Raw genomic sequence first — 25,797 nt, forward strand, 5'->3', positions numbered from 1 at the left:
CCTGCCAAGGGCTTTTCAGAAGGGACTTGGCTTCTCTGCCTTTCTAGTTCTCATACACTCACATACACTCACATTCCCTCTTATTTGTGCGATCACGGTTAAGCTACGTTAACATTTTATATTATTATTATTTTTTGTCTTATTATCTGTATAAAAAAATCAATATAAAAGATTGACGTGGCTTAACTGTGACCGCACAAAGTAGGAGATGATGGGAGTGTATGAAAATTGGGAGGGCAGAGAAATTGGATCCTTTCAAAAGACCGATTTAGCATCGACTCTTGCCCAAAGGTCTTGAAAGGTTAACTTAGGAAAAAACTGATGACCAATGAAAACTAGTCACTTGATACTTTTTAATCTCTAGCCTCACACTATTAGAACAATTTTTTTTTATTGGGCTTAGATTTCATGAATAATGACATTTTGAGATGCCAGATAAAGCCTCTATCCCCTAGCCCTTTCCAATAGACTTGCTCTCGGATCAGTGGTCATTTAGTGTTTCTTTGAAGCATTGCATTTGTATATCTTCATCCATCCAATTGAATTTAATAATGGTTTTAGATTTGTCAAACTTTTTGCAGGGTGTTTTATGAATAATGAAATGATATAGACGGTTTGGATTGTTAATAAAAGTTACGGAGTGGGCAAGATACCCTCTAATAGGTATTTGCAAGCGTGATATGCAAAGATGCTATTGACACTAAAGAAGTCACCATACAATCCTCTAAAAAATAAGAAAGATTTACATGGCACAAGTATTGTTACTATTGCATGGCACACGTATTGTTATTTAGCAAAAAAAAAAGTCCTTGTTATTTCAAGATACCATCCCAATAATACAAGAATATGTAAATGTTTGCTTAGTGAAAGCGCACATATAACATGTAAATTACTCCCCTAAAATAGAACGGCTAAAATACTCATTATTTATTAATGGAATAAAATGAAATTATGATTTTCAAGACTTTTCCCTAAAAAATAAAAAAAATATTGTTTTTATCATACGCTGGACACAATTTTCCTTCCACAGCCCAGCACATCAGTGAGCCAAAATTTTAAAAGGGATGGCTTGAGTGAAAAAGAGAGTAGGCGTGCCACTGATGGAGGCCTTCAACAGACAGTTTTATCAGTTGGCTTGGAATTATATTGTTAGAGGATCAGAGTCCAAAGTAGAAGATGGATGCGAGAATGAAAGTGAAAGAGAATGAGAGCAGAAAAACTGAATGTAATCATTTCATGACTGAAGCAAGATTACAAGCGTTTGTAAAAGAAACTTGTTAAACTGTTTGTTCATAAACTAATGTTGAGTAGCTATCGACTAGCTCTTCAATTTAGTGGTACTTCTCCTCCCATAGTCGGATGAGATCCTGAGTTCAAATCCCCTCTCCCCCGTTGATAAAAAATCTAATCATCTTCCACAAACTTTCTACATCGTCGTTACTCTTTAATCTCATCTTAATTGGACAATAGATATCAATACTAAACACTTACCGCGATTTATACGTTAAATGCAGCAAGCAAGCGAGATTTACTTCCTGAGCAGTATGTTCATGGGACGTGTATCGTACTGGTCATGCAAAATCAAGACAAAACGGTGCATTTTCTATCACATTGAAGGACTTAAAAAGTAAATTAGGTAAAGCCAATACCAGCGTGCATGTATATGATTATGATATGAACACAACTGCACAGATAGAGGTTGGCTGCTCACTGACTTAATAGGGGTTATTAATGGAGGTTGTTGCCACTGCTTTGTGTCTCGTGGAATCCATGACTCCGAATCCTTGCTTGTACTTGCCTCAGGGAGGGATCGAAATTACGCAGTTATCTCCCACCTGCAATCTGTTGTAAAAGAAAAGCTTACATGCCTACCCCTGATCGATCACTAAAGGAAACAAGATATTAATCCAAACCATATATAGTTATTAGTTAACGAACTCAGAAACAACGTAAGCGTCTGGTCAGTATCCAACCAATTAAACTGAAGCGTTTGACAGCAATTTAGTACTTACTCTGGGGAAGAGCCTTGGTAAGGGGTTCTGCGACAGGAAGCTTGACAAAAAAGGACCTTAGTGAGAACTCCAGGTCAGCCTCTTCCACCCTTGAGCCGTACGATCGATTCACATTGAGCTTAAACATAAATCTTTCCGCAGGGATGTTGTCGCTGTTAAAGAAAAGAGAAAATTGTAGCAACGGTTTCTCAACTTTAATCGAATTGGAGCAATGGTCCCTCAAGTTGGTTAGTAACAAACAACTCATTTCAAATAAATAGTCTGCCCAACGCATTTCATCAAGTTGGTTGGTAATCTTTCTCAAACTGGACCACTGAATACTGGCATTACATAATCTAGCAGAAATTCTTACAAATAACTAATCTCAATCCATTACGAGGCTAATTTGTACATTTGCTACAAGCAAAGTCGCTAACTTGTTCAATTAGAAACACGATCTTCAAAATTTTCACCCAATTTGGTTTACAAATCATTTCTAAGCATAGATGATAAGCTCAAGAGCATGAATTTTTAGTTGGGGTTTTCAACTTTTGAATGATTTTCCTTATTTTACAAGTGTGTGCAATTACTGGTACTTGCTTGCTTGACAGAACCCTTTCACTTTTATTTTATTTATGTTTTGATAAAATAATTGAACTCGTGCTTCACTTCCGATTTCCATTTTTATTTTAAGACAATTACGGAGTCAATCTCTACCTTCCATCCAAATGGCTGGTTTTTTTTTCGTACAACAATATATTTTATACTAAAAGTATAGGGACAACCAAGCCACACAATGAGCAATCTAATTTGGTATCGAATTTGCCATCTATGAGATTTGAACCTAAAGCCTCTCACTTACAAGTGAAGAGGTATACCACTAGACAATAGTACTATGTGGCATCCAAATTGCTGTTAAATGGAGGCAGACTAGAGATGGCAACAGTTCGATTTGGGGACGGAAATGCGATATCTATCCCCATAACCATGAAAATTAATCATATCCATAACCGCCAATTAACCATCGGGTATTATCTATAACCATACCCACCAGGTAACGGATTCTCCATCGGTTAACAGTTATACCCATCTTCGTAAATACAAAAAATATATTTATTCAATTGATGTATGACAAATTAGTAAATATTAATTTCATCATTAAATATTTAATGTATAAAATGATTTAATGAATGAATCTTGTGGAGCATAAAAATTAAAGCTAAACATTGATAATGTTGATTGATCTTTGATACCTCCTATAAGTACTATTGGTCTGGATTCTCATTGATTTTGATTCATATCAAAACTTTTTAACTTGCCCACAAAATGTGACTCACATAGTGCAACTTTTGTATTCTCAAGGTAGATTCGGTGAATAATAAATATATATAAATATTATTATATTATATATAATTCAGTTCTGATTCGGGGACGGATACGGATTGAGGATCCCTATAACCATATCCAAAACCATAACTGAATATTATTAACGGTTTTTCTCCATATCTAAAATATACCCGAATTTTCATACTCAAATCCAATCCATTCAGGTTGTTATCCACGATTATTTGTTTTAACAATTAGAATTGCCATCCCTAAGATAGACATGGCCATCTACTCTTCAGTTAGAAGCTAGGAAAAATAGCAAAGGTACATGAATAGCATAACCAAATTGCCCTCCGTGCTTCACTTTAATTGTTATTTGAACAGGTAAAAGTTAAGTCTTGTTCGAGTGGACCTTAATTGTTATTTGAACAGGTAAAGTTATGTCTTGGTCCGAGTATGGATAGCATTTCTCTTCTACATGTCCATGGAGTTTTGAAAAATCCATAGAGTTACGAATTTATGGATCGAAATATTAGTTCGAGGACAATTTGGTATGGTCCACGACCCTGATATCGCCGCACTTGGCTCACAGGGTTGAAGGGGGATGGGATACAAGAAGAATCTGGTCCATCCATTCCAAAGAAAACACAAACAGATGAACAATAAATAAATAAAAACTAGGATGTATTTCTAAATCCATGAGTAGCAATTAATACAAGACTAATAAATTGTTCAACATTATTATTATTATTATTATTTTACTATTTTATTTATTTATTTATACATCAAAAGTAACATCTAACTCCGCGATGCCACAATGACACCATATAACTAGTTCCTAAAAACAACAACACCACACACCGATAGCTAAAGCTCAAAATAATTCTGTCGCAATCTAATCAGATTATGCTATATAAATATATATATATGTATATATATTATGCTATATGTATATGTATATATCATCCATCCTCATCGAGCAAATCGAAACTATAGGAAGTTGTTTAGAGCTTATCCTCGTACTCGGAGAGCGGGGTCATCTGCTCCTTCAACCCCTTCCTCTTGCGGATGTCGGCAACGAGCGTTGAAGCCTGCGTTCCTGGTTCCAGGGGATCAGACGACATCATCTCCCAGTGATCAAACACGCATTGTGGGAAAGCCTGACCGGAAGTAGAAGCCCTTAACTGACTAGAGAATCCAAAAGATTCAATGACGGGCAGGTAAGCCTTGATGTTGTAGAGTGGAGTGCCGGGCCTCTGAATTTCCTCAAAGACGTGCCCTCGCTTCTGATTAAGAACGCTGTAGATGCCGCCAAGAGCTTGCTCCGGAGTTTGGATTTCGACAAGATAGACTGGTTCAAGGAGCCTTGGCTTGGCTGTGAGCTGGGACGCGTAGATGACCCTTCGAGCGGTTGGAATGACCTGGCCACCACCCCTGTGGATGGCATCGGCATGGAGAACCACATCGCAGACTTCAAAGCAAATACCTCTCATGTTTTCTTCTGCCAATGCACCTTCCTTTGAGGCCCACTGGAACCCCGCAACAACGGAATCCTTGATTTCATTAAGGTACTGAACTCCCTTACACATGTCGACCACCATGTTAGGACCAGTCGTCTCGGGACCAAAACACCAGATTTTCTTTGCAAGATCCTTGTCCCAACCAAACTCCTCCGCCAAGATCTTGGAACGAATCTTGGGATCATCTCTTGGCCCAATACGGCCCTCATCAATGGCCTCGGGAAGACCTTCCTCCAAGGGGCGTGCTTCCATGTAGAGACGGTTGTGCTTGTTTGGAGACTTGCTCATAACTGTACGGCTGGACTTCTCAAGGACGGTCTCACGGAAAGAGACGACAGGATCAGACTTTATAATCTCAGCTCCGCCCATGAAGTCTTCTTGCAGATCCTTCAAACAGATTTCGAGGTGAAGTTCACCTGCACCAGCAATAATGTGCTCCCCCTGTAAGTCTCATGAGAGCTGCACACTTGTTAATACATGTATCTAAGGTTTGAGGTTATAGAGTTCGAGTATGACTTTGTTTGTAAGCTACCAAAAGGTGTGTACGATAAGGAATGTAGCTAAACAATCCTGATAAACTATACTACTGTTATATTATCTGATATGGATACTTGGGATTGCATGATAAGGTTGAGTTCAATTAGGACTAACATTATGGGAAGTCTCCTAGTTGAACACCATTGCATAAGGTATAAATATAGGGTCCCTGCACTCTCAATTGACACGCAATAAAAGAGCCTCACGCCCCATAGTATTGAGCAATTGCATTCTGAGATTGACGAGTTGCAGAAGAAGCCTATCTCGATCGCATTCTAGCCGACATGGTTTCTACAGGTTAGTGGTTATTTGGTTTTAGTGAATCAGTTATGTATTAATCTAATCTTACATTTGGTATCAGAGCTTTCACATACCAATTAACCCTAAGATGAAAGCATCAAGAACAATTTTGTTTCTACAGAATATGGACTGATGACAAGTTATCAGGGAATTCATGTACTGAGCATATATCAGCTAAAGCTGTTTGTGTTCAAATGCATATCTTCAAAAACTTGGACATCAGTAGTTGCACTAGAGTTTGATATGTAAACACTGATCATCTAAAGATGAACCGTTGTTTATATATCAAATTCTAAGTGGCAGAATGCTTCATTAAAACCATGAATGACCACCGACATGACCACAAAACCACAAAGGTTTATAGTCATGATCAAAGTCAGGTTCGTTCATGGGATATGTTGGCATTGTGATAAAGAAAATTGTTCATAAATTTTAACATTCAAAGATGTTGAAACTGTGACATATGGATATGGGACTAAAGTTTAATTTCTTTGCATATTGCGGTTTTAAAGGTGTCAATCCAAGCTCCATGAATCTCAATACCATTGAGCCACTGACTGGAATGAATTATAAGAAGTGGAAGCAAGACCTTGAGATTGTTCTTGGGGTGATGGATATGGATTTGGCACTAAGGAGTGATGAACCACTGCTGCCCGATGAAGGATGCACAGCAAGTCAAAGGTCTAAGCATGAGAAATGGCAGAAAGCAAACAGAATCTCTCTCATGATTATCAGAAGGACCATGACTGATGTTGTGCGCGGGGGTTTCCCAGAAACATCCAAAGCCAAGGATCTTATGAAATCCATTGAAGAAAAATACAAGGAGTCCGAGAAGACCGAGACAGGTAACCTGATGAATTCTCTCACCACTATTAGATATGATGGAGTTGAAAGTGTTCGGGAATATATTCTCAAAGTGGTGGACATTGCTGGAAAATTGAAGATGCTTGAGGTACCAATTTCTGAGACTTTTTTGGTTCATGTAGTTATGAATTCTCTACCTGAAAGTTACACTCAGTTAAAAGTCTCATATAATGCACTGCAAGCTAAGTGGGACATCAATGAATTGATTTCCATATGTGTGGGTGAGGAAGTCAGAATTAAGAAAGAAAGGGCTGAATCAGTGAATTATGTCCAAAGCTACAACCAAAACCCCAAGCATGGTAACCATGATACTGTCAGAAAAGATGCTACCAGAAGTACTTTCTCCTCTAAGAAAGTTTTTAAACCTAACAAACCAAGTATTTTCAAATGTTTTTTCTGCAAAAAGGCAGGCCACATGAAGAAAAATTGTCCAAAATACAAAGCTTGGCTTGCCAAGCAAGAAGTGAAAAAAGGTAAAAATGTTTTCGTTTGTTTTGAGTCTAATTCAGTTGACATACCTAGTAATGCATGGTGGCTTGACTCTGGCTCTTCTATTCATGTTACGAATTCATTGCAGGACTTCACAATAAGGAGAACACCAAATAAAGATGAAGTGAAGGTCTTGGTGGGCAATGGAAGAAGGGTTGAAGTCAAAGCTTTAGGAACTGTTAGACTTAAGTTAGAATTTGGTTTTCATTTGGATTTGGAAAATGTTGCTTATGTACCTTCCATGAGGAGGAAATTAGTGTCGGTTTCAAAACTTGTTTTGCTAGGTTATTATTTTACATTAAATAAAATTGGCTTCAACATCTTTTACAATTCTTCTCACATTGGCACTGGTTCTATATGTGACGGGATGTTTCAGTTCAAATTAAGAGTTGAAAACGTGATTTTTAATGTTGAAAAGAACCATGAAAAACCACAACAGTCATCCCATCTTTGGCATAAAAGACTCGGACATGTTTCAAAACCGAGAATGGAACTCTTGATCAAAAGTGAAATTTTACCACCCTTGAATTTTAATGATTTCGAACTTTGTATAGAATGCATCAAGGGAAAAATGACTAATTCAAGAAAAGAAGGATCAACTAGAAGCAAACAACTTTTAGAGATCATTCATACAGATATTTGTGGCCCCTTTCCTACAAAAACAATCGATGGAAACAAGTACTTTATAACATTTATAGATGATTTTTCACGTTTCTGTTGTATATATTTAATCCCTGAGAAGTCAAAAGCTCTTGAAGTCTTTAAAATTTTTAAAACTGAAACTGAAAACCAATTGGAAAGGAAGATCAAAGTGGTTAGGTCTGATAGAGGAGGTGAGTACTACGGTAAGCAAAGTCAAACTGGCAGGCAACCAGGACCATTTGCATTGTATCTTCAAGATCATGGCATTGTAGCACAGTATACCACTCCTGGTACACCTGAGCAGAATGGAGTCTCGGAGAGAAGAAACAGAACCCTTATGGACATGGTTAGAAGCATGATGTGCAAGGTGAACTTGCCAAATTTTTTGTGGGGAGAAGCAGTCAAGACTGCTAACTACATTATTAACAGAGTGCCATCCAAAGCAGTTGTGAATACACCTTTTGAATTGTGGACAGGTAGGCGACCTAGCCTTAATCATTTACATATCTGGGGATGCAAGGCTGAAGCTAAGGTTTACAACCCTAATGGCAAGAAGCTCGATCCTAAGACACTCTCTTGTTATTTCGTGGGATATGCTGAGAGGTCTAAAGGTTTTAGGTTTTATTGTCCCAATCATGACATGAAAATTGTTGAGACTGGCAAAGCAATATTTATGGAACTAGGGATGGATGCTGAAAACTGTTCGAGGACAGAAGAATTTGTTTTTGAAGAACAAGGAGATATATGGGCTGAATATGACCAACAACAAATTGTACCCAAGTCAGTGGTTGAACTTCCAAATCACGTGGACCATAGCATGGGAAATGATGATTATTTAATTCAACATGGCAGCAACCACGCACTAGTGAATGGTAATGAAATTGAGGCATTATTAAATGATGAACAACATGAAGAGAATGAGGAAGGGCACGTGGAAAATGCAGCTGCAAATGGCAGCCATGTGAACCGACAAGAGCACCGTCAAGAGCACCGACTGGAGCACCGACTAGAGCAGCATGCAAATGTTTATGGAGAGCACGTGGAGATGGTTGAGGTGAATGGCAATGAACACCGACACGATGGTATGGGTATTGGTGAGGTTGCACCGCTTGTGAGGAAATCGGGTAGGGTAAGAAAATCCACTTTCTGTTCAGATTTTGTATATATGGCAGAATTAGACTTTAATATGTCAGAGTTTAATGATCCTGGGAGTTACAAAGAAGCAACCTCAAACATTCATGCAGATAAGTGGATGGATGCAATGAGGAGTGAGTTGTCCTCGATGGAGGAAAACAAAGTTTGGGGCTTGGTAGAGTTAAAAGAAGGAATAAAACCCATAGGTTGTAAATGGGTTTTTAAAACCAAAAGAGACTCAAATGGAAATGTGGAAAGACACAAAGCAAGGCTTGTTGCCAAGGGTTTTACACAGAAAGAGGGCATTGACTACAAAGAAACATTTAGTCCAGTGTCTACTAAAGATGCATTCAGAGTCATCATGGCAATGGTAGCACACTATGATTTGTTTTTACATCAAATGGATGTAAAAACAGCCTTCTTAAATGGTGAATTAGAGGAGGATATTTATATGGTACAACCTGAGGGCTTCAAAGAAGAAGGGAAGGAAAATATGGTATGTAAACTGAATAAATCAATTTACGGTTTAAAACAGGCATCTAGGCAGTGGTATTTGAAGTTTCATCATGTTGTTAAGGAGCATGGGTTTACAGAAAATCCATCTGATGCTTGTATATATTTGAAAGTCAGTGGGAGCACTTATATCATATTAGTGCTCTATGTGGATGATATTCTTTTAGCAGCAAATTGTTCTAGCCTATTAGATGAAACTAAGTCTTTCTTGCAGTGCAAGTTTGAAATGAAAGATTTGGGTGAAGCTTCGTATGTCTTGGGAATTGAAATCAAAAGAGATAGAGAGAGAGGACTTCTGGGACTATCGCAGAAAGGGTACATAGAGAAAGTGTTAAAAAGATTCAATATGGCATCATGTGGAACCACAGAAATGCCAATTTCGAAGGGTGATAAACTGAGCAAAGAACAAAGTCCAAGAAACGAGATTGAAAGGGAGAACATGAAGGACAAACCATATGCTTCATTAGTGGGAAGTTTGATGTATGTTCAGGTCTGTACAAGGCCTAACCTTGCATTTACCATTAGTGTTCTAGGGAGATTTCAGTCCAACCCTGGAGAAGCACATTGGAATGCAGGGAAAAGGGTTATGAGATACCTTCAAAGAACTAAATCTCACATGCTCATTTACAAGAAAACTGAACGTTTGGTTTTGGAAGGTTATAGTGATGCTGACTTTGCAGGATGTCCTGATGATTTAAAATCAACTTCGGGTTTTGTCTTCACTATGGCAGGAGGAGCTGTGTCGTGGAAAAGTTCTAAACAAGATATAGTTGCAGCCTCAACTATGGTTGCTGAGTACTTGTCATGTTGTGAAACAGTCAATCAGGCAATATGGATGAAAAATTTTATTACAGGATTGAGAGTGGTAGACTCAATTCAAAGGCCTATTCAGATATTCTGTGATAACAATGCAGCCATCTTTTTCTCTAAGAACAACAAAAGGTCAACTGCAACAAGGAATTTGGAGATTAAATATCTCATTGCTCGAGAAAAGGTAATGGCAGGACTTGTTAAGATTGATTACTTGGCAACTGGTTCTATGATTGCAGATCCTTTGAATAAGCCGGTGCCAGCTGCAGTGTTCAAAGGGCATGTTGCTAAAATGGGTGTGCTAGCAGGTTTTGAAGCTGTGGAATAGTGGGAGTCGTGTTTGTTCAATTTGTTAAGTTCTAATTTAGCATGTTTAGATTTATGCATTGAGAATAAGGTTATATTTATAACTAATAAAGATGTTGCTGTTGGTTGTTCAAAGTTCCCTTAAAGCATACAGCATTAGTTATAATGATATGTTTTAATACATGAATATCAATCTGAGTTATTGTTTAAAGATTAACAACCATTGAGGTTTCTTATGAAGCATGAAGAAAGCCTACGTTGGTAGTCATAAGGAGGACCACATGTCAAATGTGTTTAAATATATATGTACAGTCACATTTACATATTTCCATGTCTTGTTGGAGTTTCATGTATGGTATGGTTTCATGAAGTGATTATGGGGATGCTGTTCTGGAGATGAGCATATAATTCCTTATAGTTCTTTATGAATACTCTGCAATGACAGAAACTGGATTTTCAGGTTTATGTTCAACTCTAAACTCATGGCCACTTAAGTATAATCTCTCTTCAGTATTACTATGATTAACAAGTGTTGGCTCTAGTGGGAGAATGTAAGTCTCATGAGAGCTGCACACTTGTTAATACATGTATCTAAGGTTTGAGGTTATAGAGTTCGAGTATGACTTTGTTTGTAAGCTACCAAAAGGTGTGTACGATAAGGAATGTAGCTAAACAATCCTGATAAACTATACTACTGTTATATTATCTGATATGGATACTTGGGATTGCATGATAAGGTTGAGTTCAATTAGGACTAACATTATGGGAAGTCTCCTAGTTGAACACCATTGCATAAGGTATAAATATAGGGTCCCTGCACTCTCAATTGACACGCAATAAAAGAGCCTCACGCCCCATAGTATTGAGCAATTGCATTCTGAGATTGACGAGTTGCAGAAGAAGCCTATCTCGATCGCATTCTAGCCGACATGGTTTCTACAGGTTAGTGGTTATTTGGTTTTAGTGAATCAGTTATGTATTAATCTAATCTTACACCCCCGACTCCTCAATGGTACAGACAACCATAGGATCGGACTTGGACAGACGCTTGAGACCTTCAACAAGTTTTGGCAGGTCAGACGCGACTTTGCACTGAACAGCAACGCGCACAACAGGCGAAACAGAGAACTTCATAGCACGAATAGGGTGAGCATCCACTTCCTTCTCATTCGTCAAGGTAGCATTCTTGGTGATAAACTGATCCAGACCAACCAGGGCAACAGTGTTGCCACAAGGCACATCCTCGACTGTTTCTTGTTTCTTTCCCATCCAAATGACGGTCCTCTGTACATTCTTCACATACAAATCCTTCTTCTCTCCAGGAACAAAATTTGGACCCATGATTCTGACCTTCAAACCAGTAGACACTCTGCCAGAGAAGACACGACCAAAGGCAAAGAATCTGCCCTTGTCAGATGCAGGAATCATCTTCGATACATAGAGCATAAGAGGTCCTTCAGGGTCGCAGTTCCGGATAGCGTTGGCATATTTGTCATCAAGTGGACCCTCGTACAAGTTCTCAACACGATACTTCTGAGCTGTTGCAGGTGAGGGAAGGTGAAAGATCATCATTTCCAACAGGGCACTACTTGCTGGAAGCCAGTTCTGCAGGACACGCTTCATCAACGCCTTCCCCATCAATTCCTTCTCATCACTCTTCATGGTGACATTAAGCTTTGACAACATGGGCCACAACTTATCCTTCTGGTCGTTCATGCAGGTCTTGATGATCTGCTTGATGGGTTCATAACAGAACTGAACGAAACCGCGTTTGCAGGTAGCAGTTCCAGTGTGCTTGCTCGTCCATTTCTTGGTAGCTGGGTCAAAGAAGTTCTCACCCCAGAGCCTTTCCATCATCTTTGACTCGTCAACTCCAAACTTGGAAGCATACATCTTGGCGAAGTTGGTCAGAGTGAAAGCCCAACCGTGCAAACCAGCTGAGAAGGCGACAGTTCCTTTCTCCGGGTAGACTTGGACATCACCAAGAAGTGGATCTTCATATGTAGCCATAATGACATTGGCATTCTCAATAACCCTTTGGAATGTCTGGTAAGCCTCTTCTCCATCGACCTGGAGCTCAAGGAAACACCTGTCCATCTTGTTAACAGTCAAAACAGGCCTGATCCTTTCTCCCAAGGCTTGACGGAGCACAGTCTCAGTCTGGACGCACACACCCTCAATACAATCCACCACCACAAGTGCACCATCAGTAATACGAAGAGCAGCTGTGACTTCAGACGAAAAGTCAACATGCCCGGGAGAGTCAATGAGATTGATGAGGTACTCATTTCCGTCCCTCTCTCCCTTGTAGCTCTTCAAAGCTTCATCACTCATCTCATAGTAGAGAGAGATACCGGTAGATTTAATTGTGATACCACGCTCTGCCTCATCTGCACGGGTATCAGTCATCCGGACATCACCAGCAACTTCTTGTGCAATGATACCCGCAGCAGCAACAAGCGAGTCGGTAAGGGTCGACTTCCCTGCATATTAAAATTCAATATGATTATATGTATGAACAAACACGCAGGACATCGTAACAAATGACAAACCGCAATTATACATATTGACTGCTGAAATATTTTTTTGACAAACTGGTGAAACATTTTAAATTATAACCATTAGAGCAAAAAGTTCAATATACAGAAAGAAAAAAAAATCCACCTGACTAAAATATTACAACATTAAAAATCTTTTTTCACCAGGTTAATAAAAACACCTTGTTACGAAGATAAGAATTGTAAAGTGAAAAAAAAAAAAAAGATATATACCATGATCGACATGAGCAATAACAGACATATTGCGAATGTTGTGCTTGTAGTCCATAATTCTACGGAGTTCCTCTGCAGTAAACTTCACCTGCACATATCAAGAATATCGCACCATTAAGAATTAAATAGTCAATGGATCAGCTCAACAACAACCATGTAACCATGTTCAGATTGAAAGACGTTACTTACCATCTTGACTAGTCTTTAATAACCGGCAATTAGTATCTATAAGGAGGTGATTAACCGACAAGGAACCACCTGCAAAATTAAAACAACAGAAAGAATGAATTTAGAATTCAGCTATGAATAGAAACATTTAAAGCATTCAAACTATTAGACCCAATTCATTTCAAACGTTTTCAAAACGATTAGAAAAAACGATAGCAAGAAATTTCCCAAAGGAGTATTGAATTCAGGTGAAAATCATAGATAATTTTTACTGCATCAAGCAATGTTAATAATCAAGACAAAAGATATTCTGTAAATTGTCTTCACAAAATAGAAAACAAGTACACATAAACTAGTAGATTTTAGAAAATAAATAATTGATCTGGAAAATATGTTTTAAATTAATTCTTTGACGTGCACAGGAAACAAAAAATTAGACAGAAAAAGTCTCAATTGGAAATTTCATACTTTCGTGAAGACAAAATTTACTCTTAAATTAAAAGTAATCTTTCCACAACGAAACTATTTTCCGGGAAAACAGAGTATGTACTGTATTAGTGTGAACAAATTATAAAACAAAGATCTAGCTAATACAAAACATCCACTCACAAATTATAGTAAAATTCTCATACATCACGTAAGAAATTTCAACAGTTTAAAGAAAACGTCAGAAAATTTTTCCACAGCAAAAAAATTTCACGTAAAAATTTTCCGATGAACCAAACAGAGCCTGAGGGAGTGATCCGTACAGAAAACAAGGATCTAGTACTAACAAGAATATCTGAGCGATGATCGAAACAGTAAACTAGCAAATCTGATGGAAATAGTATCGAATCAAAAGCATGCAGAACAATAGTATAATTTCAAAAAAATAAAATCCATGCAGATCACTGATTTTTCAGACAAATATGTTGGAGTATGTGGCCCAACTTTTGATTAAACAAATCAAAAAGGAAAAAAAGACAAAATAATTATGTCTCTTCCTTGTTTTGGGGAAAAGAAAAGGGAATTTGTCTAAAGTTTTCTTGGTCTATGTGGGAAGTCACGGATGAGTTTTTGAAAAATAAAATCCATGCAGATCACTGATTTTTCAGACAAATATGTTGGAGTATGTGGCCAAGTGGCCAACTTTTGATTAAACAAATCAAAAAGGAAAAAAAGACAAAATAATTATGTCTCTTCCTTGTTTTGGGGAAAAGAAAAGGGAATTTGTCTAAAGTTTTCTTGGTCTATGTGGGAAGTCACGGATGAGTTTTTGAAGTAGAAGTAATTGCTACTTTTGATGAAGAGTAGTAATGAAGCCATAAGAGAGAAAAAAAAAACGTAGCAGAAAAATAGAGCAAAAACAAAGGTGCTGAAGCCCCATTTTGAAGAGAAGAAAGAAAGGTGATTTTCTTTCTTTGTTGGTACTCACTCAATCAAAGTTGTATTTGTGTATTAGCTTTGAGCTTTGTATAGAGAGGAAATTATTCACTATATTTCCCTCTCTATTTGTTTCTTTGGTGAGTGAGAGTTATTGGATGTATTGGGGTTTTGGGTTGTGAGATTGCCAACACTTTGTAAACTCCCATTTGGTTGATAGTGGATTATTGGGTGAGCTCCTACTGCTCCGAGGACGTACTCCAGTTACACTGACTGTTGAGGAACCTCGTTAAAATCTTGGTGTTCTTTTATATTTTGTTCTTGCATTTTTATTTGATAAAATTTCCTGTGGGTTAGCTTGAGTTGGTTCCAACGGGTTTGGTGCTATCCTAGCACAACAATTGGTATCAGAGCACTGGTTGCTCTTGGGTACTGTCTAGTTGCCAAAGATGTCAGACGGGCAAGATGAGAATCCTTTTGGAAGCAACTCTGGGTTTGCAAGAACTACGGTGCAAAATGCAAAGTTCGAAGTGGAAAAGTTTGATGGCACAAACAACTTCGGGATGTGGCAATGTGAGGTCAAAGATGTGTTGGCTCAACAAGATCTACTTGCCGCTTTGGGAGAGAAGCCGGAAGTTATGTCGAAGCCGGAATGGGAGAAATTAAATTTGTGGACTTGCTCTTCAATTCGGTTGTGCCTTGCAAAAACTCAGAAGTATTTTGTGATGCGGGAGACATTAGCAAGTGTGTTGTGGCAAAAATTGGAAGACAAGTATATGACAAAGAGTGCAGAGAACCGCCTACACTTGAAGAAAAAGCTCTACCGCTTCCAATACAAAGAAGGTACAAAAATGATTAGACACCTTGATGCTTTTAATAAGTTGATTGCCGACTTGTTAAATTTAGATGAGGATATTAAGGATGAAGATAAGGCCTTAATATTGTTGAATTCATTGCCGGACTCTTATGAGCATTTTGTTACCACTATTATGCATGGTAAAGAAACTGTGAAATTTGAAGATGTGTCAAATGCCTTGATGAATTATGAAATGAGGCATAGAGATAAAAATCATGATAGTACCTCTGAAGCTTTATTTGTTAGAGGTAGATCATCGGAGAGGAGGTCATCTTCTAGCAGGGAAAAATCACAGTCTCGACCTAGAGGAAACTCTAAAGGTAGAAAACCTTTGGAAAGGGATGAATGTGCCTTTTGTCGTAATAAGGGCCATTGGAAGAAAGATTGTCCCAAATTGAAGACCAAAGGAAAAGAAAGTTCTGAAGCTAATGTTGCTGAGGTTGAAACAGATTTTTCTGATTTTGCTTTAACCACTTCCTCATAATTTGATTGTGCTACTAAGTGGGTGTTGGATACGGGTTGTACTCATCATATGACTCCTCACAAAGATTGGTTTTCAAGCTTGAAAGAGTTTGATGGTGGCGTTGTGTTCATGGGAGATGACAATCCTTGCACAACAAAAGGGATTGGTACAGTTCGTTTGAAGTTGCATGATGGCATGGTTAAAGAGTTGACAGGTGTTCGGTATGTACCGAATTTGAAGAAAAATCTTATTTCTTTGGGTACTTTGGAATCCAAGGGCTTCAGGTTTCATTCAGATGGACAGACATTGAAAGTTACTTATGGTGCACTTGTTGTGATGAAAGCTCATAGATGTGGCCATTTGTATTTATTGCAGGGAAGCACTGTGATAGGTGAAGCATCTGTAGTCTCTGAAAATATGGGCACATCTGATTCAGATACTACTAGATTGTGGCATATGAGATTAGGCCATGCCGGTGAGAAAGCTCTACAAGGGCTTGTGAAAAAAGGTCTTCTAAAAGGTGCCACGACTTGTAAGCTTGATTTTTGCGAGCATTGTGTCTTGGGGAAGCAAACTAGAGTGAAGTTTGGTACTGCTGTACATCAGACGAAGGGCATTCTTGATTATGTGCATTCGGATGTTTGGGGTCCTACAAAGACTCCCTCTTTGAGTGGTAGACATTGGTTCGTGACCTTTGTTGATGATTATTCAAGAAGGTCTTGGGTCTACACTATGAAGCACAAGAGTGAGGTGTTAAGCATTTTCTTGGGTTGGAAGAAAAATGTTGAGAAGCAGACTGGGAGAAAGATTGAATCGAACCTTGCTTGAGAAGGTTAGATGTTTGTTGTCTCAGTCGGGTTTAAGCAAGTCATTTTGGGCAGAGGCAGTTAATTATGCATGTCACATCATCAACCGGTTACCCTCAGCTGCTGTTCAGGGTAAGACACCAATGGAGGTATGGACTGGAAAACCTTCTTCTGATTATGACAATATCCGTATTTTTGGTTCACCTGCTTATTTTCATGTGACTGAAAATAAACTTGATCCTAGAGCCAAAAAGGCTATCTTTCTTGGTTTTAGTAGTGGTGTCAAAGGTTACAGGTTGTGGTGCCCAGAGATGAAAAAACTTGTAATCAGCAGAGATGTGACATTTGATGAAGAAAGTATGTACAAAGTCTCTGAGAAGAATGTGAAAGATGTCCAACAGGTGGAGCTTGAGAAAGTTGCCTCTGGTACTTCAAATCTTATTTCCGCTGATGTCGAAGCCACTACAAGTGAAGAAGTTGGAGACCATGAGGATGTTGAAGAAGTTGAACTTGAAGATTCTATTCAAGTTGAAGAGCAAGTTTCACCTCAAGAGTCTATTGCCAAGAACAGAGGAAATAGACAAATTACCAAGCCAGCTCGGTATAGTGATTATGTTGCTTTTGCTCTTCCTATTATCACTGAAGAGATTCCATCCAATTTTGAGGAAGCTATTGAGAGTGAGGAGAAGAATAGGTGGTGCAATGCCATGGGTGATGAGATGAATTCTCTCTTGAAGAACAAGACTTGGGAGTTAGCTAAATTGCCTAAGGGCAAGAAAGCTATTGGTTGCAAATGGGTGTATGCCAAGAAGGAAGATGCTGATGAGAAAAGCAATGTGAGATTCAAAGCAAGATTAGTTGCTAAAGGGTATGCACAAAATGAGGGCATTGACTACAATGAAATCTTTTCTCCGGTTGTGAAACACTCCTCAATTCGCATTATGTTAGCTCTTGTTGCACAATATGATCTTGAGCTTGTGCAACTTGATGTGAAGACGGCTTTCCTACATGGTGATTTGAATGAAGAGATCTATATGTGTCAACCGGATGGGTATATAGTGAAAGGGAAGGAAAATTTGTTTTGCAAATTGAAGAAATCGCTTTATGGCTTGAAGCAATCTCCAAGGCAATGGTATTTGAGGTTTGATAAATTTATGAGATGCCAAAATTATTCTAGAAGTCAATATGATCATTGTGTGTACTTCAAGAAGTTGCAAGATGGGTCTTTCATTTATTTGTTGATATATGTTGATGATATGTTGATTGCCTCAAAGAATGTTGAAGAGATTGAAAAATTGAAGAAACAAATGAAGAATGAGTTTGAGATGAAGGATCTTGGTGAAGCAAAGAAGATCCTTGGCATGGAGATCACTAGAGAGAGAAGGGTTTGGTCAGTTTGAATCAAAGACAATACCTTGAGAAGTTGATTCGGAAGTTTGGAGTTCATGATTCAACCAAACCGGTTAGTACCCCTTTGGCTCCTCATTTTAAATTGAGTTCTCTACAATGTCCTAAAACTGATAAAGATAAGCTGCAAATGAAAAATATACCATATGCAAATTTGGTTGGTAGTTTGATGTATGCAATGGTATGCTCTAGACCGGATATTGCTCATGCAGTTGGCATGGTGAGTCGATATATGCATAATCCAGGTAAAGAGCACTGGCAAGCAGCTAAGTGGATATTGAGATATCTCCATGGTACTCGAGATGTTGGTTTATGCTTTGAGAGGGATGACTCTGGTATTGGTCATTTTGCAGTTGGTTATGTTGATTCAGATTATGCAGGTGATCTGGATGGAAGGAAATCTACTACAGGCTATGTGTTTACTATGGCTAAAGGGCCAGTTTGTTGGAGGTCCATTTTGCAGTCGTATGTTGCCTTGTCTACTACAGAGGCTGAATATATGGCAGTTGCTGAAGCTATAAAGGAGGCCATTTGGATACATGGGCTGATTAGAGATTTAGGGGTTGATCAGAAGCAGGTGGAGGTACATTATGATAGTCAGAGTGCCATTTATTTGGCTAAGTATCAGGTTCATCATGCGAGGACCAAGCACATAGATGTACGTTATCACTTTGTTCGTGAAATTGTTGGTGAAGGGGAAATCATTCTCCAGAAGATTCCAACTAAAGACAACCCCGATGATATGTTGACTAAGGTTGTTGGTGTAGCCAAGTTTGTTCATTGCTTGAACTTGGCTCACATTTTGCCTATATAAAGAAGGCGTTGAGCAGTAGGAGTTTTGGAGCATTTGGCTCGGCATGAGTTGTTCTCTTGCTAGTGTTTGGGAGTGATGTTGTGTGTTAATTGTGTTGGTTGGCTTATCATGGCGTTTTTTCGGAACTTGGCCAAGGTGAAGATTGTTGGAGTATGTGGCCAAGTGGCCAACTTTTGATTAAACAAATCAAAAAGGAAAAAAAGACAAAATAATTATGTCTCTTCCTTGTTTTGGGGAAAAGAAAAGGGAATTTGTCTAAAGTTTTCTTGGTCTATGTGGGAAGTCACGGATGAGTTTTTGAAGTAGAAGTAATTGCTACTTTTGATGAAGAGTAGTAATGAAGCCATAAGAGAGAAAAAAAAAACGTAGCAGAAAAATAGAGCAAAAACAAAGGTGCTGAAGCCCCATTTTGAAGAGAAGAAAGAAAGGTGATTTTCTTTCTTTGTTGGTACTCACTCAATCAAAGTTGTATTTGTGTATTAGCTTTGAGCTTTGTATAGAGAGGAAATTATTCACTATATTTCCCTCTCTATTTGTTTCTTTGGTGAGTGAGAGTTATTGGATGTATTGGGGTTTTGGGTTGTGAGATTGCCAACACTTTGTAAACTCCCATTTGGTTGATAGTGGATTATTGGGTGAGCTCCTACTGCTCCGAGGACGTACTCCAGTTACACTGACTGTTGAGGAACCTCGTTAAAATCTTGGTGTTCTTTTATATTTTGTTCTTGCATTTTTATTTGATAAAATTTCCTGTGGGTTAGCTTGAGTTGGTTCCAACGGGTTTGGTGCTATCTTAGCACAACAAAATATGCATGATTAACGCGACGATAATCAAGAAATCAAGAGAATAATCCGAGCGATTAAATCAAAGGAATCGATTGGTTCGAATAGTATAAGACATACGAACGAACCTGAAGAATCGAGAGCTGGAGAGAGATAGAGAGAGAGGAGTGACTCTCAGCAGACTAGAGGTGCGTATGGGACTGAGAGAGAAATGTGTAGGTTCCGTAGGAGGGTGTGAGTGCTATATAAGGATAGGGTTTTCGTTTCTTGGGTTGGGCTTCATTTTTTTTACTTTATAGTATTTTGTAGGCCCAACAAAATCCACACGGACCTTTTTAACAGCAATATATAATTATTCTAGAGATTAAAACTTTAATTATTTTAATAAATAAAAAAATTCGAATTTGGGTGCAAAGAGATGGCGACACGACCTTTGCCAACCAACCTTTTGGGTGCAAAGAGACGGCGACACGACCTTTGCCAACCAACCTAATCCACAGTTGCATAATCACCCAAAGTTCGCTCTTTATACACCCCAACTCCAAACTTGGTTTTCGCCAAAGTTTTATTAATTAATCAAACAAAAATTAGTGAAAAAAGTTATTAGCACCACAGTATAGGAATATTTTTCTTCAATTGTAAGTAAGATTTTATGTTTGACTCTTAAAATAATGAGTTCCATAATAATTTATCATGAAACAATTTCGTAAGACTTCTTACTAAGGGAAGAGGAACCATAAACATCGTTGCTCATCAGTATTTGAGCAGCATTCCGTAGAACTCTTTGGAAAGATTTTGTTGTTTTCCCGGAAAATACAAATGGTATTATTACATACATTGTCTTATTCTAATTTTTATAACGACTCTCTCACTGGATGTGCGACCCACAAAATTACGAAATCATGTAAGATTCACATAAGACCGAAATAGTATGCGAGACGGTTATAGTGAGAAACACAATAAGAATCTCTCTCTCTTTTACGCACGCCTTGCGAATATGGTTGACATGAAGGAATGCAAGAGGGAGCTGTTGCTGTTCTTCCCAGTTCGAACCGGTCGCGGATTACGCCCAACATCACGCAGCAGGGACAAAGCAAACTAGTAAACAAAAAGTATGGTTAGTTAAAAAATGGCACGTAGCAAAAATGGCAGAAATTGGTCCATAAGACAAAGTAAAAACAGAATGTGTAGGTCTCTGTTCTGAGCAGGCACAAAACATTTAACTAGTAGTAGCACAGATGCTGACTACAACAACAGTGTAACAGCATTAAACAAAAACGATTCAAATGGAAACCAAAAATTAACGCAGTGCATCAACGACGTAATATTACTCAAAGCTTGTCCTCGAACTCGGATAGCGGGGTCATCTGCTCCTTCAATCCCTTCCTCTTACGGATGTCGGTAACAAGTGCTGCAGCCTGGGATCCCGCTTCCAATGGATCGGACGACATCATCTCCCAATGATCAAACACACATTGCGGGAAAGCCTGCCCAGAAGTTGCAGCCCTCAGTTGACCAGAGAATCCAAAGGACTCAACGACAGGGAGGTATGCCTTGATGTTGTAGAGTGGAGTTCCAGGCCTTTGCATCTCCTCAAACACGTGCCCACGTTTCTGATTCAGAACACTGTAGATACCGCCAAGAGCCCCCTCTGGAGCTTGAATTTCAACGAGATAAACTGGTTCGAGAAGCCTTGGCTTGGCTGTAAGCTGAGAGGCATAGATGACCCTTCGAGCGGTTGGAATGACCTGACCACCCCCTCTGTGGATAGCATCAGCATGAAGAACCACATCACAGACTTCAAAGCAAATACCTCTCATGTTTTCTTCAGCCAATGCACCTTCCTTTGAGGCCCACTGGAACCCAGCAACAACAGAATCCTTGATTTCATTAAGGTACTGAACTCCCTTACACATGTCGACCACCATGTTAGGACCAGTCGTCTCGGGACCAAAACACCAGATTTTCTTAGCAAGATCCTTGTCCCAACCAAACTCCTCAGCCAAGATCTTGGAACGAATCTTGGGATCATCTCTTGGGCCAATGCGACCTTCATCAATAGCCTCGGGAAGACCTTCCTCAAGGGGCCTTGCTTCCATGTACAGACGATTATGCTTGTTTGGGGACTTGCTCATCACTGTACGGCAGGACTTATCAAGGACAGTCTCACGGAAGGACACAACAGGGTCAGACTTTATAATCTCGGCACCACCCATAAAATCATCTTGCAGATCCTTCAAACATATCTCAAGATGCAGTTCACCAGCACCAGCAATAATGTGCTCTCCAGACTCCTCAATGGAGCAGACAACCATAGGATCAGACTTGGCCAAACGTTTGAGACCTTCAACAAGTTTGGGAAGGTCAGATGCGACCTTGCACTGGACAGCAACACGCACGACAGGTGAAACAGAGAACTTCATAGCACGAATAGGGTGAGCATCTACTTCCTTCTCATTTGTTAAAGTAGCATTCTTGGTGATAAACTGATCCAAACCGACCAAAGCAACAGTGTTACCACAAGGAACATCCTCAACAGTTTCTTGTCTCTTTCCCATCCAAATAACCGTCCTCTGTACGTTCTTGACATACAAATCCTTCTTTTCTCCAGGAACAAAATTTGGACCCATGATTCTAACCTTCAAACCTGTCTGAACTTTACCAGCAAAGACACGGCCAAAGGCAAAGAATCTACCCTTATCAGAAGCAGGAATCATCTTAGACACATAAAGCATAAGAGGTCCTTCGGGGTCACAATTCCTGATGGCATTGGCATATTGATCATCAAGGGGACCCTCGTACAAATTCTCAACACGGTACCTTTGAGCCGTGGAGGGAGATGGAAGGTGAAAGATCATCATTTCCAATAGAGCAGTGCTAGCTGGTAGCCAGGTCTGCATAACACGCTTCATCAACGCCTTCCCCATCAGGTCCTTCTCATCACTCTTCATGGTGACACCAAGCTTTGTCAACATGGGCCACAACTTATCCTTCTGATCATTCATGCAGGTTTTGATGATCTGCTTGATGGGCTCATAACAGAACTGAACAAAACCACGCTTGCAAGTAGCAGTTCCAGTGTTCTTGCTGGTCCATTTCTTGGTAGCTGGGTCAAAGAAGTTCTCACCCCAGAGCCTTTCCATCATCTTTGACTCATCAACTCCAAACTTGGAAGCATACATCTTAGCAAAGTTGGTCAGAGTGAAAGCCCAACCGTGCAAACCAGCTGAAAAGGCAACGGTTCCTTTCTCTGGGTACACCTGGACATCACCAAGAAGTGGATCTTCATATGTAGCCATAATGACATTGGCATTTTCAATAACTCTTTGGAATGTCTGGTAAGCCTCTTCTCCATCGACCTGGAGCTCAAGGAAGCACCTGTCCATCTTGTTAACGGTCAAAACAGGCCTGATCCTCTCTCCCAAGGCTTGACGGAGCACAGTCTCAGTCTGGACACACACACCCTCAATACAATCCACCACCACAAGTGCACCATCAGTAATACGCAGAGCAGCTGTGACCTCAGATGAAAAGTCAACGTGCCCGGGGGAATCAATGAGATTGATGAGGTACTCATTTCCGTTTCTCTCTCCCTTGAACCTCGACAAAGACTCATCAGTCATCTCATAGTACAAAGAGATACCGGTAGATTTGATTGTGATACCACGCTCAGCTTCATCTGCACGGGTATCCGTCATACGGACATCACCGGCAACTTCCTGTGCAATGATGCCAGCTGCAGCGACAAGGGAGTCGGTAAGAGTTGACTTCCCTGCGAGGATACAAAATTTAGCATTATTGTTTTGTCACGTAGCCACAGATACAACATAACAAGAAGCAAGAAAATCAAACATCCTGCAAATTACAATGGACATCATCAAGAAAAAATTAATTTGCGTAGAATATCAGTTCTAAATCTAATTGACATTAAGTGTGTAAAATACGTGCAATATAATACAAACCATGGTCGACGTGCGCAATAACAGACATATTACGAATGTTGTGTTTGTAGTCCATAATCCTACGGAGCTCCTCAGCTGTGAACTTCACCTGCACATACAAAAAATTGTCTCTCAATTAAGAATATGCAAACAATGAAGAATTTTAGCAACCCACTGAACCAAAATAGCAAAACGAGCATCGTACCATCTTGTCTCTTCTTCAAATGTCACCTCCAAAAATATTTTTAATACCTGCCAACAAGAACTGTTAAAACAAGGTAATTAGACAAATAAACAAGAACAAATAACAAGATCCCATTAATCAGATACTCACAAAATTACACATCATCTAATTGAAATTCAAAGAATATTATGAAAGTAATTTCTCAGATTCTTGATGCTTGTAAAATGATTTTTTATGCAAGAATTTCGATAAATACAATACATACAAGTTTATGCAAGAAAACATAAAAGTTATCCGTTTAAATCTGCTATGTGATTGAGCAAGTAAATCCATACGATATTCATCTAAATATCAAACGAGTTATATAACCAAAAAACCCCAAAAGCACTTTTTCGTCCTAACAAAGCTCAAAAGCACTTTTTTCATCGAAACAAGCTATAAACAGTAACAAAGAAGGAAAAAATAAAAAAAACTCAATCCAATCAATTCCAAGACATAACAATCGAATACTATACTAATTTCGCTATATAGTTACAGATCTTGAGCAAGAAAAATCGAAAAAATGAACAGAAACTCAATCAATTGAAGTATACGAGCATGGTCATTTCTTCAAAGCAAGTAAACGCTGGGAAATTTCAGATCTAAATATTCCAGATAGAGAGAGAGAAAGAGCGAACCAGGTGACAAGATGCGAGAGAGGCGGCAGGCGAAAAAAAATGGAGCTCGAATGTTAGACCTCTCCTTTATATACAAAAGGAAGGGAGGGTTTGAGAGAGCATAAAGTGTGACTGAAGGGTATATGCGGTTGTGAAGTCTAGGGTTTTGCAATGAACTGGGCTGGGCTTAGGTTTTGTAAATGGGCCTGTGGTTTTGTTTTGGATGATGGAAGACCAACGTCCAATGAATTCTTCAGATTGAGAATCGAGTTTTGTCCTATGCCACTGTTAATGCAGGGTCTTTTTCTATTCCTAAAATAGTTCAGGCTTGAGAGAGACCCAATAAAAGCTCAGACCAGAGCCCAAAGAAGGGAAGGAAGGCCTAGGCCCAAATAATGAAAGGAAGGCCTAAGCCCAAATAATGAAAGGAAGGCCAAGGTCCAAGGAAATTAGAAATGGAAACATTGAGCACCACAAAGAACCGCTCATCAGTCTGATTTGCATGCCAACAAGGAAGCCAAGTACCTCTTCATAAAGTATTTTCTGGCCGCTAGGCATATTGACAATTTTATAGCATGAAGTCTCAAGAGTAAGCCTACTCGGACACCAACCCCGGGCCACATGTTGGCCATCAGTAAGAGCAGAAGCCTATGAAGGGACGTAAAGATTGTCAAACCAAGCGCTTGGACATGATTTTCCTCAAACCCCAAGGCGGAGCAAAGAGCTCGGCACACTTTGGCCTAAGAAAACATGCAAGTAAATCTAGACGAACGTCTCTTCGTTACCACATGTCGACTAAAGAATTGAGGGGACGTAACTTAATTTTAAGGGGTGAACCACTTAATCTTTGTTGTTAAGTTCTTATTGAATCTACCTCAAGCCCACCAAGGGCCAACCACTCTAGTCTTTGTTAACCTTCCAAATTTGAGCGTTAACACCCACTATATGTTCATCTGAATAGAGCATGAATTAGGCACAGTACTAATGCAAAACCATTAGGCCCGCTAAACCCTAACTATTCTTTTATGTATTTAAACTCCTACATTCATAAGAATAGAGCATGAATTAGGCCCACTAAACCCTAACTATCATTCTATGTATTTAAACTCCAATATTCATCTGTACATGGTATGAACGAAAAATATTACTATTTT

At 39.1% G+C, this 25,797-nt stretch overlaps 2 protein-coding genes across 4 annotated transcripts; both read right to left on the reverse strand.

Moving 5' to 3' along the window:
* Window positions 1-3,984: 3,984 nt before the first annotated feature.
* LOC103419852 (elongation factor 2-like) lies at window positions 3,985-20,100 on the reverse strand. Of its 2 annotated transcripts, XM_070821224.1 has the most exons (5): window positions 19,991-20,100; window positions 13,393-13,461; window positions 13,204-13,291; window positions 11,429-12,915; window positions 3,985-5,278 (listed from the first exon to the last, which is right to left on the reverse strand). In XM_070821224.1, the coding sequence occupies exons 2-5, from the start codon at window positions 13,393-13,395 to the stop codon at window positions 4,322-4,324; spliced, it is 2,535 nt and encodes an 844-aa protein (XP_070677325.1). In that variant the 5' UTR covers window positions 13,396-13,461; window positions 19,991-20,100; the 3' UTR covers window positions 3,985-4,321. The 2 variants fall into 2 exon arrangements, with proteins under 2 accessions (XP_070677325.1, XP_070677326.1); XM_070821225.1 differs by lacking the exon at window positions 13,204-13,291.
* A 532-nt stretch (window positions 20,101-20,632) lies between these two features.
* LOC114819169 (elongation factor 2) lies at window positions 20,633-24,770 on the reverse strand. Of its 2 annotated transcripts, none has more exons than XM_029102779.2 (5): window positions 24,665-24,770; window positions 24,009-24,055; window positions 23,825-23,912; window positions 21,194-23,634; window positions 20,633-20,960 (listed from the first exon to the last, which is right to left on the reverse strand). In XM_029102779.2, the coding sequence occupies exons 2-4, from the start codon at window positions 24,009-24,011 to the stop codon at window positions 21,194-21,196; spliced, it is 2,532 nt and encodes an 843-aa protein (XP_028958612.1). In that variant the 5' UTR covers window positions 24,012-24,055; window positions 24,665-24,770; the 3' UTR covers window positions 20,633-20,960. The 2 variants fall into 2 exon arrangements, with proteins under 2 accessions (XP_028958612.1, XP_028958613.1); XM_029102780.2 differs by having other exon boundaries at window positions 24,009-24,068; window positions 24,665-24,769.
* Window positions 24,771-25,797: the final 1,027 nt, after the last annotated feature.

The sequence above is a fragment of the Malus domestica genome, chromosome 05, assembly GCF_042453785.1.
Source record: "Malus domestica chromosome 05, GDT2T_hap1".
In the NCBI taxonomy this organism is placed as follows: Eukaryota; Viridiplantae; Streptophyta; class Magnoliopsida; order Rosales; family Rosaceae; genus Malus; species Malus domestica.